We start from the raw sequence: 17,813 nt of genomic DNA on the forward strand, positions 1-17,813 counted from the left end.
TAACACATGTGTTGGAAGGAACTGCAGATTGCTGGTTTACACCAAAGATAGACACAAAATGCTGGAGTAACTCAGCGGGACAGGCAGCATCTCTGGAGAGCAGGAAAGGGTGATGTTTCGGGTCGAGACTTGCATTCCTTGTCTCCAGAGGTACTGCCTGTCCCACTAAATGACTCCAGCATTTTGTGTCTACCCCCTTTAACATATGTTGTGGATACTCCATGATGTGCTGCAAATTGAAGGGTTCTCTTGCAAATCTACCAGTTCTCCCAGGAAAAAATATGACAATTAGTAAATTCACCAGTGAAGAGCTATACTCAAAGGGAGTGCAAGTTATGGAAAATGAGTCCCTCACAATAGAATAACAATGAAGGAAAGTTGCAAAGCCATGTGTAGTGTGGTGAGCTGTAGGCGAATGGTGATGTAACATAAAGACACAAGGTGGTGTAATTGGAAATGGTGAGATTTTGGCATAGAAATGGCACAAGGGCTCCATAATTATTTCTCCATCTTCCACAGTGCAATAACATTTGTGAATTACATGTGTGACTGGTCACATTGGATAATTCTACATCATCCTAACTACTAAATATGGAATTACTTAATATATTTAGTTCAGTTTAGAGATACAGCGTGCAAATTTCCCCAGGCTTCAAATCCTAGGCTTTTTCTGAACTTAATTGCACTGCCACTACTCATATCAGGCCACTAAGCTCTGGAATTTCCTTGTAACATCTGAGCCTCAATAGCTCTCCTCACTTAAGATGCTCCATAAAGGCTGCTCTTTGACCTTCTGTCCTATTCGCTTCTCAGAAAGCGCAATATCCAATTTTTTTTAACTTGCTAATGTTCCCTTGAGATATCTTCAATATTTTTGCAGAATATAAATGGTTATCATTCCTGCACAGCTTACCTCTAATCTTACATTTATCCCTTCTTGTTCCAGTCTGCATAGCAGGACAAATAGTTTCTGTGCACTCCACCGAATTCCTTAATTATCTTGAAAACTTCAATGAGATCACGATTAAACATGTGCGCCCACGAAATGCAAGCCTAGTTCATACAACTACATTTAATATTTCTTCTTGTCACCGAAATCATTCTGTGTTGTACTCTGTACAAAAATGATTAGCATTCTTACATTCCACTGCCATAAACAGGTATTGGCCTTACGGATAAGTGTCTGTTAATGACTGTGTTTATAAGGGTTATATGGGAGATGGGGAGGGGTATAGCACATGCTCATACATGTTACAATGAAAGTTTTCAGTAATGGATCCTCCCCAGGGTGATTTAATCTATCATTACTTGCAAATCGTACAGCTTAGGAAAATGTTGCATGGGTGATGTGACTGTGGGATCCCTCTCCCCGTAACTCGTACGTTAAAATCATCCCCCCCATTCCCCCTGTCAGTCTCACTCATATAACTATATCAAGAGACGCTTTAAGGGGAGAGCTGAGTATTCGGGCTGGCAGGCTTCTACTCAAGCATTCCTTCTTTTCTGAAGGAATTACTTTGCCTTTGAGGTAGATTTGCATTCCAGATTGTGTTGTAAGTGAAGCCGTCTTGGAGGAGAGGCATGCATCACTGTCCCTTAAACACAAGCAGTTTGCTGACTGGACTCCTCCCACAAACGGGAATTCTGAGCCTTCCTCCAACTTCCCACTCTTGCTCCTCTGTCAATCCCTGTGCTGTAGCCACAGGCAGCAGAGAAGCTGACATCAAACCCAATCTCTCCACATGTTCTTGAAACTTATTTTCCAGATACCTTTATTTTTTTTCTCTATTCTACTTTCATTGTTGAGCATAAGAAAGAATATTTAAAGTTTCTCATGGGTCCTTTCATTCAAGATTTGGAGCTGCACTGAATGATCTTTAAGTTAAGATGTTTATGCTCTCATAGATCAAACAGTAATCTCTCACATCGAACAGGTAGGTACCTTGGTGTTCCTTGTGTATTGCAAAGATTATCTGTATAACGTTTTAAAAAAAGTATTTTACAGGCAATCACTTTTGAAAGGCCATTAATTTAATCTTTAGTACACTCTTTACCAAATGTGGGCAGTATTATTAACATGGATTGGTTTTAATAAAGAAATGTATTTTTAAATTTGTTACTATATTGCATAAAGTGTAAAAAAAACCAGATAAAATAAATAACTTAGCACAGGAATTACTTATTTAAACTATTCAAGTGACTGAACTAAGTACTGGAAACATATTCCTGTATTTTTGTGACTGCAGAACATCAACAACTTGCATTTATATAACGCATTTAATGCCTTAAAAGAGTGTGCAGATTGTATGGACTGAAGTTCTGCTGGACCTACATAAATTCCATTTGAAATGAATATTGACTTCTCTTTCTCCCATTTTAGCATATCCAGCACTGCAAGATTACTGGGGAGAAAATTTAAGATTAATTTTCTGCCAAGGAAATGAAATTGTAGATGTTTAAATATTTTTTTGCTTTGATTCAACTTTACTGATTAGTTATGAAATATTAGAATTCTAAATTATTTGGCTGAGGTGAGGGTGGTGGGTGAGGAAGTCTTGTGAAGAAATATCCAGAAATCCAATAAGAGTTGGAAAATCTGCAGCACTACTCAGAGGGAGTCAAAGAAATATGATGACTGAGACACTTTTGGCAGCAGTTCATACACATTATGCCTTTTGTCCTTGGGCTTCTGCATCTGTGTTGTAACCTTGAGGAATTAGGTTTTCTCGGGTAAGTCGATAGAAGTGCATTTGAAAAGCTTTTTGTCCGATCTGCCCAGCTCTGATTTTTGTTTCTTGTGCTGCATTTGCAATGTGCAACATTCAAAATTGCACTTTATACTGATAAAATACAATTAAATAAATCTCCCAATGCTGGAAAAAGGAAGGAGATGCAAGGAAGTGCTGATGCTGGGATCTTGAGTAAAACACAATGCAGTGGAACAACTCGGCATATGTGGAAGGAATGGATAAGCGTCAAAGTCTGAAGAAAGATCCAGACCCGAAAGGTCACATATCCATTCCATCCACAGATGCTGCCTGGCCTGCTGAGTTACTGCAGCATTTTATGTTTTATGGTGGAAAAAAATGTTTTGATGCCATGCCTTTAGTGACATCAAATCATGCTATATCTAAGGAAGTACTTCGGCAGTATGATCATTGCTGCAAAATCTGCAAAGTGGCAACCAAATTGTCCACAGTAAGGTCCCACCAACAGCAATGAAGCAACAGAATGATGAGATAATCAGTTCTAAGTAAAATTGGCTCAGGGGTAAATGTTAGCCCAGTGCACCAAGAAAAACTTCTTCAGAATACTACCTTGGAATCTTGGATATCTACCCAAGAAGACAAACAAGAGACTTGGGTAATTCCTTATATGAAAGACGGTGGATTAGTTGGATGGCAGCCTCCCAAATGCAGGTATTAACATAGAACATAGAAAAGTACAGCACGAGAACAGGTCCCTCAGCCCATCCCACAATGTCTGAGCCGAACATGATGCCAAGACCATCACTTACCTACCTGCACATAACCGTTATTCCTTCATTCGCTGTATATGTCTATCCACAAGTCTTTTAAATGCCACTAATGTATGTGGTTCAACCACCATCTCCGGCAGTGCAATTCAGGCACTCAGCATCCTCTATATGCGACATACTTGCCTGGCACATCTCCTTTAAATGTTCCCCAACTCACCTTAAAGCTATGCCCTCTCGTATTTTATTTTTCCATCCTGGGAAAAAGATTCTGACTGTCTGTCTATCTATGCCTCTCATAATTTTATTTACTGCTATCAGGTCTCCCTGTAATCTCTAGCGTTGCAGAGAAAACAACCCAAGTCTTTCCAACCTCTCTCTGTAGCAAATACCCACTAATCCAGGCATTATTCTAGTAAACCTCCTCTGCACTCATTCCAAAGCCTCTACATCCATTCTGTAATGGGGCGACCAGAACTACACACAGTACTTCAAATGCGGCCTAAGCAAAGTCCTATAAAGCTGCAAAGCTGCATCATGACGTCCTAGGTCCTACAAAGCTGCAAATTGTTGATCAAATTGTTCTAGCCATGGGAACTCCAAAGCTGGATTATGTGCTGAATTTTCTGACTGAGAAACGCAATTGCTACCACTAAATCAATGAGGAAGCCCAGCACAACATAATGAAAAGGACAAGACACCTAGCCACATTACGCTAGGCAGTCACATTTATGTGAAGTGGAATCCACTTCATGTAGCTCGAAAAAGTGTGGTGACATGGCAACCTAAGAATATTTAAAATTTAGAAGAATTTATGGTAGATGCAAGACAAGCCATTTTACAAATTAATGACCCTGACAAATACAATTGTCTAATATGAGCACGGATTGATACTTTAATCATTTACATGTAATTTGAATTGCAGATATGTATTTGTATGACTGGTGAATTGATCTACTTGCTAAAAACCTCATTTACACCTAAAGTTACACATGAATTCTCTTATTATCACAGAGGAGGCTTGAATAATATTTATGTGATGCCCCACCACAAATTCTAAGGGACTGACCTTGATGTTGTATGATGAAGTAAAATGTGTTTCAGCAAATTTATCAGTTTGGTAAATCCCAATATTGTTTCTGTTGGTCAAGGAACTGAGTCAATGAGACCATAAGATCATAAGACATAGGAGCAGAATTAGGCCATTCGGCCCATCGAGTCTGCAGTGCAATCATGGGGCAGAGATTTGCAGCAATACTTCTAAGTGAGCAACACATTTTAAAGAGCTCGTCATCAGACGCCAAAGATTTCAGTATTCAACACATTTAATGGCCTTTCATCGTGTACCAATGATTGGTAATTTTCATCATGCTTTTGTTGCAGTAGTAAAATATTATAGCTGTACAAAGAAATGTCATAATCTTGTTTGATACAAAGAGAGAACATTATTCAAATTACACCAACTTCAATCCTAGAGTCTACCTTTGGTAACGCCTTAATGTGCAAAATATGTGCTCAGAAATTCATGCCTCATCAGTAGTATTGAAGCTATACATTTCAATTATGTAAATGGAATGAATTTTCGGAAACAGAATATAACATGTAGTTGACAACGAAGATGGACACAAAATGCTGGAGTAACTCAGCGGCTCTGGAGAAAAGGAATAGATGACGTTTCAGGTCGAGAAGGATCTATGAGACACACATTCCAGCCTGAATATTATTTTGCGTGTGAGATACATTTCAGCCTATGTTTACCCAGTGCATTCCTGTCTGTGTGTAGCTAGTTAATGTAAAAGCAGGATAGCAAGGACAGTATTTTGTATTTTATTTTATTATTGTTACGTGTACCAGGGTACAGTGAAAAGCTTTTGTTTGCGTGCTAACCAGTCAGTGAAAAGACTATACAGGAATACAATCAAGCTATGCACAGTGCATGGATAAAGGATGAAGGGTACAACATTCAGTGCAAGATAACATTGAAGTCCGATGGAAGATAGTTTAAAGGTCTCCAATTAGGTAGATGGGAGATGAAGACTGCACTCTAGCTGATGAGAGGACCGTTCAGTTGCCTGATAACAGCTGGGAACAGTTTTGGGTAGACTGATGGGACTGAAGGCTGATAAATCCCCAGGGCCGGATGGTCTGCATCCCAGAGTACTTAAGGAGGTGGCTCTAGAAATTGTGGACGCATTGGTGATCATTTTCCAATGTTCTATAGATTCAGGGTCAGTTCCTGTGGATTGGAGGGGAGCTAATGTTATCCCACTTTTTAAGAAAGGAGGGAGAGAGAAAACGTGAAATTATAGACCAATTAGTCTGACATCAGTGGTGGGGAAGATGCTGGAGTCAATTATAATTGCGGAGCATTTGGATAGCAGTAACAGGATCGTTCTGAGTCAGCATGGATTTACGACGGGAAAATCATGCTTGACTAATCTTCTGCAATTTTTAGAGGATGTAACTAGGAAAATTGACAGGGGAGAGCTGGTGGATGTGGTGTACCTCAACTTTCAGAAAGCCTTCGACAAGGTCCCACATAGGAGATTGGTGGGCAAAATTAGAGCGCATGGTATTGGAGGTAGGGTACTGACATGGATAGAAAATTGGTTGGCAGACAGAAAGCAAAGAGTGGGGATAAATGGGTCCCTTTCAGAATGGCAGGCAGTGACTAGTGGGGTACCGCAAGGCTCGGTGCTGAGACCGCAGCTATTTATAATATACATCAATGACTTGGATGAAGGGATTAAAAGTACCATTAGCAAATTTGCAGATGATACAAAGCTGGGTGGCAGTGTGAACTGTAAGAAAGATGCTATGAGATTGCAGGGTGACTTGGACAGGTTGTGTGAATGGGCGGATGCATGGCAGATGCAGTTTTAATGTGGATAAGTGTGAGGTTATCCACTTTGGTGGTAAGAATAGGAAGGCAGATTTTTCTCTGAATGGTGTCAAGTTAGGAAAAGGGGACGTACAACGAGATCTGGGTGTCCTAGTGCATCAGTCACTGAAAGTAAGCATGCAGGTACAGCAGACAGTGAAGAAAGCCAATGGAATGTTGGCCTTCATAACAAGAGGAGTAGAGTATAGGAGCAAAGAGGTCCTTCTGCAGTTGTACAGGGCCCTAGTGAAACCGCACCTGGAGTACTGTGTGCAGTTTTGGTCTCCAAATTTGAGGAAGGATATTCTTGCTATTGAGAGCGTGCAGCGTAGGTTTACTAGGTTAATTCCCGGAATGGCGGGACTGTCATATGTTGAAAGACTTGAGTGACTAGGCTTGTATACACTGGAATTTAGAAGGATAAGAGGGGATCTTATCGAAACGTATGATTATTAAGGGGTTGGACACGTTAGAGGCAGGAAACATGATCCCAATGTTGGGGAAGCCCAGAACCAGGGGCCACAGTTTAAGAATAAGGGGTAGGCCATTTAGAACGGGGATGAGAAAAAACTTTTTCAGTCAGAGAGTTGTGAATCTGTGGAATTCTCTCCCTCAGAAGGCAGTGAAGGCTAATTCTCTGAATGCATTCAAGAGAGAGCTAGATAGAGCTCTTAAGGATAGCAGAGTCAGGGGGTATGGGGAAAAGTCAGGAACGGGGTACTGATTGAGAATGATCAGCCATGATCACATTGAATGGCGGTGCTGGCTCGAAGGGCCGAATGGCCTATTCCTGCACCTATTGTCTATTGTCTAAACTGTTCCTGAATCTGGAGTATTTGATGCAACATCTTCTAGGGTTACTGAAAGTGCAGCAACAACATGCCAGAACTTCGACAAACAGTAACACTCCTTTAAATGAACAGCACGGGAACACTTGTCAGGACTTGAATCGACAATGCCATCTTCACTTCCCCTTTGCTTCCCCTAACTATTTATTTAACTACTTTATACTCCTATCAGGAACAGATTCAGACAGGTCTTTGTGGAGTGATGGATAGCCGTAATTCCACCAGTGGGCCATTTTTAATGTATTTCAGGTTCCCTGAAAATTATTCCTGGTGCTCTTTTCCAGCTGGGGTGGTTTGGAAATGTTAACCAGCTATCTCTTATCTGTCAGTTACAGAGGTGAAAATGATGCCCAGCCATTTCCTTTCATCTGCTATCTATTTCTTCCAGGATCTGGGGTTCATATATTATTTTCGTCTAGGTATTTCTCCTTCCTGGCGCATTTGTTTCCATTTTACTTATTCAAAGTGCAGACAGACTTAATCAAAAGCAGCTTTAGCGTTGAGCTTTTTTTCTGAAAGTTACGGCACATCTTGCTGAAATTCTATGTCAAGCTTCTATTTTTTTAAAGGTTCTTATTACCTGACTGTAGGTAGTTTCTCAGGGATGAAAGAAGCAGGTTATAGATTTATGAGCAAACCCCTTTGGAATGTTTATTAGATCATATTTAAAGAATAAATCATGGAAGAAAAGAAACAAGCTCTTCACTATTGAGCTTATCTACATCTAAGTGCTTCATCCATGTCTTTGTTACCTCAAGGTGACAACAGTAATAATGTTCTAACATCTGTCCATCATTCTTACAGAAGTTAAGGTCACTCAAAACTCTTGCCACCCATTTTGAAGGTCCACACATTTACTGTTCTCATGCATTCTGATTCACATTGACACTTAGACCACTGACTCCAGTCCGATAGTCCTCTGTGATTAATGCACTCTTACAAATTTGCAATCTTGAACATCCCTGATTTTAATTGTTTCACCAATGATGTCGAGCCTTCAGCCACTAAGGTTCTATGTTCTACAACTCCCTCTCCATGTAAGCTGTCTTTCCATATTTTAGAATGCTCCTTAAAAACATAAGCCTTGGCACCAATCTTCGTTTGCTGGCCCCTTAAGCAGTGGTCTTGGAGTTTAATAATCTTAAAGCTGGACTGTAAATGCAAGTTGTTGTTCCTGAAAAATTGTGGGATGTGCTATTATACATGCATTGGAAAAAGAAGATGAATATCTAAGAGGACATACTAAAGGGTCCCCTTAAACCTGGGGAGGCAACACAACAGAGGAAAGAAACAAGTTAGAAGAAAACTAAGGGGCGCAGAGGTAGAGTTGCTGCCTCAGAGTGCCAGAGACCCAGGTTCGACCCTGACTATGTGTGCTGTCTGTACGGAGTATGTTCGTTCTCCCTTGACCTGCGTGGGTTTTCTCCGAGGTCTCTGGTTTATTGCTTGGCATAATTGTAAATTGTCCCTGATGTGTGTGTAGGATAGTGTAAGTGTGGTGGATCACTGGTAGGCGTGGACTCAGTTGGCCGAAGGGCCTATTTGCACAATGTATCTCTAAACTAAACTAAAAAATCTGCCTCGCAGCTCTAGTGACCCATATTCAATACTGGCCTAAAATGCTGTCTATGTGGTGTTTACGTGCTCTACCATGACCATATAACTTTTCTCCAATTTCCTCTCACATTTTTAAGGCATGCAGATCAATAGGTTAATTGATCACAGTAAATTCCCTCAGGCTTGTCAATGAGTGAATTAATCTTGGGGATGCGGGGGAAATGATGGGAATGTGGTGAAAATAAAAAGGATCATATATCCATGATGTCACGTATCCATATTCTCCAGATATTCTGCCTGACCCACTGAGTTATTCCAGCACTCTGTGGCTTTTGTAGGATCATATATTGTACGAATCATGGCAGCTACTTGACCAGACTTCCTTTTCTAACAGAGTCACAGAGTAATTCCGCATGGAAACTGGCTCCTCGAATTTCACTGTACCTTAATTGGTACATGTGACAATAAACTGACCTTGAAACCTTGAACTTGCCTCTGCTGACCAAGATGCCCCATTTACACCAGTCCCATATCCCTCTAAATGTTTCCTATCCATGTAGCTGTCCAAATGTCTTTTAAATTTGTTCCACCACCTTTGAAATTCTGCCCATTGTATGCACCCTCACAAAGATTTCTAAACTACCTTCTAATCCTTACACACAATTTTGAACTAAATTTACCATCCCTGATTCAATTCCCACTAAATCCAGAATAAACAGTGATCATTATGGGCTTGCCAATAAGCTGTGTGTGAAAAACAATGCCAACTGTCTCTGTGAAACCTACGTTTGTCCTGGTATATTTTGTCCAAAAGTTGCTATTATTGCTTATTTATTTTTAGTAGCATGCAGCAACAAATAAATCATTATTTTCTTTATGGCCTCATTAAATGTTACTATCCATGGCGTGATTTTTATTTCATTTTATGTATATATGTAGGCAGTAAGAAGGGGAGTTTGGTTGGATAAACAAGGCTCTCAATTTAATTTATTCCTTCCCAGGGGATGGGCTTTGCTGTGCAGGCCAGTATTCATTTCCCTTCCCTAATCGCCCCATTGTAATAATATCATACTGTTTCAGAGGGCAATTAAGAGTCGACCATATATTATGGATGTGAAATCACTTGTTGGCCAGATCGGGTAAGGCTGGCAAATTCCTGCCCACAAAAATTGTCAGTGAGAAAAGTAACTTTTTACAACAATCCATTAAGTTTCATGAGCAAATTACAAAGTGAAGAAGTCAGATTGAAGAAGGGACCAGATCCAAAACATCGTCTGTCCATTCCCTCCCCAGATGCTGCCCGACCTGCTGAGTTCCTCCAGCACTTTATATGTTGCTTTAGATTCCAGCATCTGCAGTTCCTTATATCTTCATTCTCACAAATCCAGCCTCAAAAAAAGGGAGAACTGACAGGCAGGGGGTACAACACAGAACCTTCATGTATTTTGAGTGGAATTCACTGTTCAGCTTCCCGGAAGCAATATTACATGAATATCCATTGCGCATTGATAATTTGTTTATTCTTAGATCCATTAAGCAAAGAAAATAGACGACAGTATTTACTGTCTTTACACAGCAATCTGCCTTAATCTGAAAGTAATATTCACTCAACACAAGTAACAGGCTGTGACCATCTCCATCAAGTATCTAATCAAGCATTAAATCTCATGGTCAACTTTGCTGCTGCAAGCTTTTAACTCTTGATTTATAAATTCTCATCTACTGTGGTGATATCTAAAGTCATGTCTTCAGACTGATTGTCTTGGACTTTGGATCGCTAGTCAATTCATTTAATCCTTATACTTCTTGATTAGATCAGGTGTCAAGCGTTAGTAGGAGGGAGAAGGCAGGAAATGGGATTTGGAGGCAGAGATCAGCCATGAATGAATGGTGGAGTAGACACGATGGGCCGAATGGCCTAATTCTACTTCTATAACTTGTGACCGTGAACTTGTGAACTTCCATTCTCTTCATCTGCTCCACTCCACCAAATGTTTCAAGATTAATGCCCTCTCCCTCAGGACCAAATCAGTGGGAGAGTTTGAGTGACTTGACTGGTCTGAATTGATTTTATGGAATTCAGGCACATGGTCGAATTTAAAGAGACTTCTGATGGACAAGCCTAGGGACAGTCTGAAGAAGGGTCTCAACCCGAAACGTCACCCATTCCTTCTCTCCAGAGATGCTGCCTGTCCCGCTGAGTTACTCCAGCATTTTGTGTCTAACTTAAGCCTAGGGACCTGTTGTGGGCACTTTACCCTTTTTTGTCCTGGTTATTTCTGCCTGGGTTTCTTTTTCTGTTGGAAAAATAATTCCTGGATGCAGCTAAACAATCCTGACTGTTTGGCAGACAGAAACAGGGATATGTTGTTTGTCCTTCTCTATTGAATCATTAATTGGTTGTTGGGATTGAAAAGATTGTTGGGAATTTACGCCAAATTTAGGGAGGCACTGTTCACAGAAATGAAACAAACCAGCTGAGATTTTTTAAAATCTGAAGGGCCTAAATCCCTAAAGGAAATTCAATGTCTGGAATCTTAGCTCTGAGTACTTCAGCTTGTTTATGAATGGCCTCGGAATCTCAGTGGCAAAATCTTCAGCTGTTAATTTGTAATGATTACAAACGGTAAATGATTGTAATGATAAAGGGCACATCAGACATGATGTGGACATGTGTGACCCATGGCGCGGTGCATATCAGGAGATTAAGTGGATAACCCAGGCTATTTCTCTCAGTGCTGCTCCGATGGAGAGCTGAACTACATGAGGCTTTCAACCAAAGTTGTGTCTGTCCTCTCTTGACTCCTCAGCTAATTGTAAGGAATCCAAGGAACTTTTCTAAAGAGGAACAAAGGTTTTCCCCCTAGCACTCTGGACAATCTTTGCCCCTCAATCATCACTTCAAAGAACAAATTATCTTGTCAATGTCTCATTGCTCTTAATCACAGAGTCAGAGTCGTATGTAGCACCAGCCTATCCAATCTATTCCCATTACTAGAGTGCTCTATTCCAGGCAACATCTTGATGAATCTCTCTGCACTTTCTCTGTCACAACCATATTATTCTCATGGTGTGGCAACTAGAACTGCATGCAATACTTCAAGTGCAGTCTAACCACTAATCATATCAACTGTTGACTTGTTTCTAGTAGCTGTACTCAGAAGTACTTAATTGTCTATAAAACACAGTGACTTCTTTGGATAATGAACGGCAGTGGATAACATGCAAGTTTTTATTTCATGCATCATCCTCACATCTTAAAATAAACATTTGGTTAAGAATCAGCAAAAGTGTTTTTTTTTAAACAAAGGGAAGTGTTTTTAACTAAACATTCGCATGTAATCCAGATGGATAAAAAAAAGATTGGGTTCATTATATTTCAAATCTGTCAGAACAATTTGGAATGGTGCAAGAAGGCATTATACTTCAGGTGGATGTAAGACTTGTGGAAGTCCCATGTCCCATCTATGCAGGCAGATGGGACTAGTGTAAATGGGACATGTTTGTCGGTGTGGGTAAGTTGGGTCGAATGTCCTGTTTCCACTCTGTATGTCTCTATGACTCTAAGTGGCAAGAACTTTATTAAACATGGTTGCATTCTTATTAAATATTTATTTTTATTGAAGGAAAGATACAATACAAATGAGGTAATGCATTACATTCCCCTCCATTTTGTTTTTTATATATAACAACAAAAATAACCCTCACCCACCCTCTCTGAACACCCCTTTGCAGCTGATGTGTTCACAATACATCATATCACAAATACAAAAGCACAATTTGACAGCAAAACCTCTACATTCTTCCAAGGCGCAGGCCCATACATATCTACAACATGTCAGATGGTTCAGGATACACTCATTCATTATGCATCAGCCATCCTGTGAGGGGTAATCGGCAATTGTGTAAACAAAAATAAGTAAATAAATAAAAGTAAAACATAATTAAAGGCAGATCCCCAACTACAATCAAGTGCCCTCAGTCAGTGGGTAGTTCAAGTTGCATTCTTGATATGGATACTGACAGGTTGCTGATGAGAGTTTGGCTTGACTCTCTCCTTAAAGAGCAGCGGTCTCTGCATTTCAGGAAAATACCAGCAAAGACAACAATAATTGAATTGTAAATAATGAAAAACTAAAATCAAAAGTAAACCAAAGAGAACACACAAAAACAACAGTACATACTCATTCTTACAAAAAAAAATCTAATTAAAAAGGCTGGGGAGGATATTGTTAAGTAATCCTTCCATGGACCTGTTTGGATGAAAGGTTATCGACATGAAATGTTAGCTCTGTTTCCCTTCCGCTGAAAATTCCCCAGTGTTTTCTGGTTTTATTTGATAGTAGATGGCATTTAGCAATCAGGTGAATCACAGAACTGGACCCTCACTTACAAGAAGTGTGATCAACCGTACAACCAGCCAGGCACAAATTGGTGCCATTTTTATACATTAGGCCTCTGATGATATTTCACAAAGGTTTGAGGTTGTGAAAAGTATTATATAAGACTAAAGCTTTCTTGCAAACTGTTGTACTTCGTGGTCCGGTACCTGTTGTACCTTTGGTGACTCTGGAAGGACCACAAGTACACTTGTGTAAAAGGTTACATTGCTGGAGCTCCTCTCCAGGCTGTTTATTCCGTGGCCACCTGCATCCAGAGTGACCGCCTAATCACACCCATCACTTATATACACAGCCATACAAAGTAGTTCTTGGATACACAAAGTAGTCCCAGCAATATCACAACACAAACCTCTTCCTGTTACCCACCCTCCAGACCCTGTGTAACGGCCACAGTGCAGGTTATTGTACATAAGGTGGGGAAATGTATGAGAAAGTGCACACCTCCAGATTCAGGGTTAGTTTCTTCCCAGCTGTTGTCAGGCACTGAATGGTCCTCACACCAGCTAGACCACCTCATTGTTGAACTATCTTTAACCGGACTTTATCGGACTCGATCTTGCACTCAATGTTGTACCTTTTATCCTTTATCTGTGCACTGTGGACAGCTTGATTGTATTCACTTTCACTGGATAGCTTGCAAGCAAAAGCTTTTCAGTGTACGTTTACACGCGACAGTAATAAAGTGAACTAAACTAAACTAGATTTTTACTTTGGGGAGCAATTTCTCATACCACCTGGAGATTCCTGAAGAGTGTGTAGGAAGGAACTGCAGATGTCAGTTTACATCGAAGGTACACACAAAATGCTGGAGTAACACAGTAGGACAGGCAGCATCTCTGGAGAGAAGGAATGGGTGACTTTTCAAGTCGAAAACCTTCTTCAGACTGAAAGTCTGCAGTTCAGGGTCTCGACCCAAAATGTCACCCATTCGTTCTCTCCAGAGATGCTGTCTTGTCCCTCTAAGTTACTCCAGCATTTTGTGTCTATCTAACTCCTGGAGAGTAGCTGTACCCTGTAGGTAGTAATATATTGCGATTATCTGATCTTGTGTTTTTATTTTTGCTGGCTTCAGGTGAGAATTAAGAGCAAGAAGATCTTCTCCAGGACTGGATCAGAGCTTCAACATGAAGCGGCAGAGAATGCGAGGACTACAGGTGATGATCGTAACATTACTGGCCATAACTGTGCACTGCAATATCCAAGTACAGCCAGAAGGTATGCCTTTCCTTCATAAAATAGTAAAAAGAGACATTTGTGGTTCAATTGTAATCCATTAAAAGAAAATAAAGTGGTTTGACACATCAGTTAAAGACCAAAACCATGAAATGCTATGACGTTTATTAATAGCCACATTTTCTATGTCGAGTACACACTCCACTCCTGGAATGCCTACTGCAGAAAGTCTCAGACAACCTCAAGCTCCAGGGTGATGTGGTTATAGATAAAACCTTGGGTGTGGGAAAAGCAGACTAAGTACCCAGACTCAAGATCCATCTAACCGAGACCTGTGCAAGATCATCTTGGCCAGTCCCAGCATTACACCCTTTTCACACAGAAGGCGGTGGATGTATGAAACAAGCTGCCAGAGGAACTAGTTGAGCCAGGTACAATAATCACATGTAAAGGTCATTTGAATAGGTGCATGGATAGGAAAGGTTAAGAGCAATCTGGGCTAAACACATGCAAATGGGATTAGCTAAAATGAGGCATCTTGTTTGACATGGGAAGGTTGCATCAAAGGGCCTGTTCTGAGCTGCATGATTCTTTGACTCTACATCCTATCTTCTGGATGGAATTCCGACCTGAACACAATATTTTTAACAACTCCGCATTGTCTATTTTGTCCACCAAAGAGGGTGATCTTATATTTTTCTTCGTTGAATTTTCACTTCATCCATATCTCTCTGAAGTTTCTCTGCATCGTGGGGTGTCTTTGTATGTGTGGAACAATCCAAGGAAGTGGTAGACACCATTTAAAATGAATTTGGCCAGGTACATGGACAGGAAAGGTTTGGAGGGATATTGGCCACATTCAAACAAATGAGACTAGCTCAGGTAGGCAAATTGTTGGGCCGAAGGGCTTGTGTCCATGGTGTGTATAACTGTGATTCTGTACAACATGTTCTTCTCACAACGCATGCTGCCACCCAGGTTTATATCAGTAAACCGAGATGCATCACACTCGATTCCTTCCTCTAAGTTATTGACATATATAACCTCAGGAACAAAGCCTGTGGCATCCCACTAATGACAGCCCCTCCGTTACAAATAGACCCCTTTATTTCTACTTTTTGCCATTCATGAACCAATTCTCAATCCACCCCAGTATATTGCCCTCAATGCCATGCTTACTAGCTTTGTTTAACAATCTTTTTTTTGTGGCATCTCATGAAAGGCATTCGGAGAGAAAAGGGCTCCTACCTTTTGTTAAAAGGTTCTTATGAATAGTTTAATAAAAACATAATGCTTCCAATTTCTAGTTTAATTTATTCACTGTTCTGAAGTTTAACTCAACCACAGCACTCTTTGGGAAATTGCAATGGTAACTTAATTTCCTGCACACCTAAATGCAGAGCAGCCAGGATAGATTTGAAATTATTGTCTAACTGAAATCAAATCTTGATGTTTTAAAAGCCTTTAGATTATATAAACCGAACATTGTTAAGGGATTCTATTATCTACTGCACCTGGGAAAGATTCTCAGACTGCAGACGGCAAAATGAATCTTTAATTGCTTGTTGCTACAAGCAGAAGAATGGGCCATTTGAGTCTTTAAGACAGTTCTAATGTTTTTGTGCTTTACAAAAACCAACTAGTCTAATCCTATTTTGTTCCCTATATCCATTAAGTCTAGGGTGACACTATTACAAGAAGGATACATATTTAACATTACATTCGATATTGCTCAGCCCTAACTGATTGCATTCATTATACCGATGGGTCATTAAATTGAGCAATTCACAGGAACGACCCACTGTGACTGCAGCAAACTGAGAACATGTGGAGACTGGCAGAGTGCCGACTGGACATCTGGTGGTGATTATAATGCAGAGAGAGTGAACAGTTCCTAACTGCCATTGGCAACGATTCCTGACTTATCCATTTAATTTTACAGTGTGTGGAAAGATCACAAGGAAGACCTACATCATTTTCGAGGTTTTTTTCTGCAGGGATGGTGGCCAAACCAGACCTGACCTGGGGTGATATGTGATGAGGTCGATTCTTATTAAGCAAAAATGTCAAAATATGACCAAAAAAATTACCAGTTATTAAAAAATGAAGGGAATGGGTCTGGGGTAGAGACATACAGTGCCCAACTTGCCCACATCAACCAACATGTCCCTTCCACACTAGTCCAACCTGCCTGTGTTTGGCCCATATCCCTCTAAACCTGTCCTATCCATGTACCTGTCTAATTGTTTATTAAACTTTGTTTCTTACGTTGTTTCTTAAGAGAGGGAAGATTTAATAAGATTTATTCACAAAATGCTGGAGTAACTCAGCAGGTCAGGCAGCATCTCGGGAGAGAAGGAATGGGTGACGTTTCGGGTCGAGACCCTTCTTCAGACTGATGTCAGGGGGTTGGGACAAAGGAAGGTTATAGGTGGAGACAGGAAGATAGAGGGAGATCTGGGAAGGAGGAGGGGAAGGGAGGGACGGAGGAACTATCTAAAGTTGGAGTAGTCGATGTTCATTTTCGTTGAAGAGAGGAGGAAGAGACAAGGAAGAGGGAGGAGATTTAATAAGAACCTGGAGGGTAATTTTTTCCCACACAGAGGTGAGGTGGGTATATGAAAAGACTTCCAAATGAAGTGGTAGAGGCAGGTACAATAATAAAATTAGGGGGACATTTGGATAAGGTACATGGATAGGAAACATTTTTAGGGACGAGGTAGTGGTAAAATGGAACTAGCTTGAATGAGGCATCTTGTTTGGCATGGATGAGTTGGGCTAAAGGGCCTGCTTCCATGCTGCATGATGAAATGTGTAGAAAGGAACTGCAGATGCTGATCTAAACCGAAGATAGACACAAAAAGCTGGAGTAACTCAGCGGGACAGGCAGCATCTCTGGAGAGAAGGAATGGGTGACATTTCGGGTCGAGACCCTTCTTCAGTCTGAATGGGTGATGTTTCGTGTCGAGACCCTTCTTCAGACTGAAGAAGGGTCTCGACCTGAAACGTCACCCATTCCTTCTCTCCAGAGATGCTGCCTGTCCCGCTGAGTTACTCCAACTTTTTGTCTCTATCTTCTATGCTGCATGACTCCTTGACTAATCAGCATGATAAATGTATCCTTAACAGGTGCATTTGCTTATCGTGATGAGGTTTAGGTTGTCAGGGAGCAGACAGGAAGCTCATTTGACCTCTAAAATCCAACATGCCTTTCATCTACCTAGCTGCAGATGTTCTGAGTTTACTTCAGTTACGTTCAGCTGTCCATATGCAGAATGATACCATTGAGTAATGAGGATTGAATAAATGAGCTATTAAAGAACATTTTGTCTGTTAACCTGGTACATGTGTTTTATCTTTGTGTTTTACGCTCATCTAACACTCCCTGATCTATGCACCATGTAATGGTTAATAGGGAAACTTGTTCTTGCTATTGGAGAATGTATCCTGTATCATCACAAGTGTTATTTCAAGCT

At 40.6% G+C, this 17,813-nt stretch overlaps 1 protein-coding gene across 1 annotated transcript in view; it reads left to right on the forward strand.

Moving 5' to 3' along the window:
* Positions 1-1,805: 1,805 nt before the first annotated feature.
* The window catches only part of col7a1l (collagen type VII alpha 1-like), a 265,380-nt gene continuing 249,372 nt past the window's right edge, over positions 1,806-17,813 (forward strand). The window contains exons 1-2 of the mRNA XM_078419535.1: positions 1,806-1,934; positions 14,237-14,379. Coding sequence (XP_078275661.1) covers positions 14,289-14,379 — 91 coding nt within the window. The 5' untranslated portion in view covers positions 1,806-1,934; positions 14,237-14,288. The remainder of the gene's footprint in view (positions 1,935-14,236; positions 14,380-17,813) is intronic.

This window comes from Rhinoraja longicauda, chromosome 23 (genome assembly GCF_053455715.1).
Source record: "Rhinoraja longicauda isolate Sanriku21f chromosome 23, sRhiLon1.1, whole genome shotgun sequence".
Lineage (NCBI taxonomy): Eukaryota > Metazoa > Chordata > Chondrichthyes > Rajiformes > Arhynchobatidae > Rhinoraja > Rhinoraja longicauda.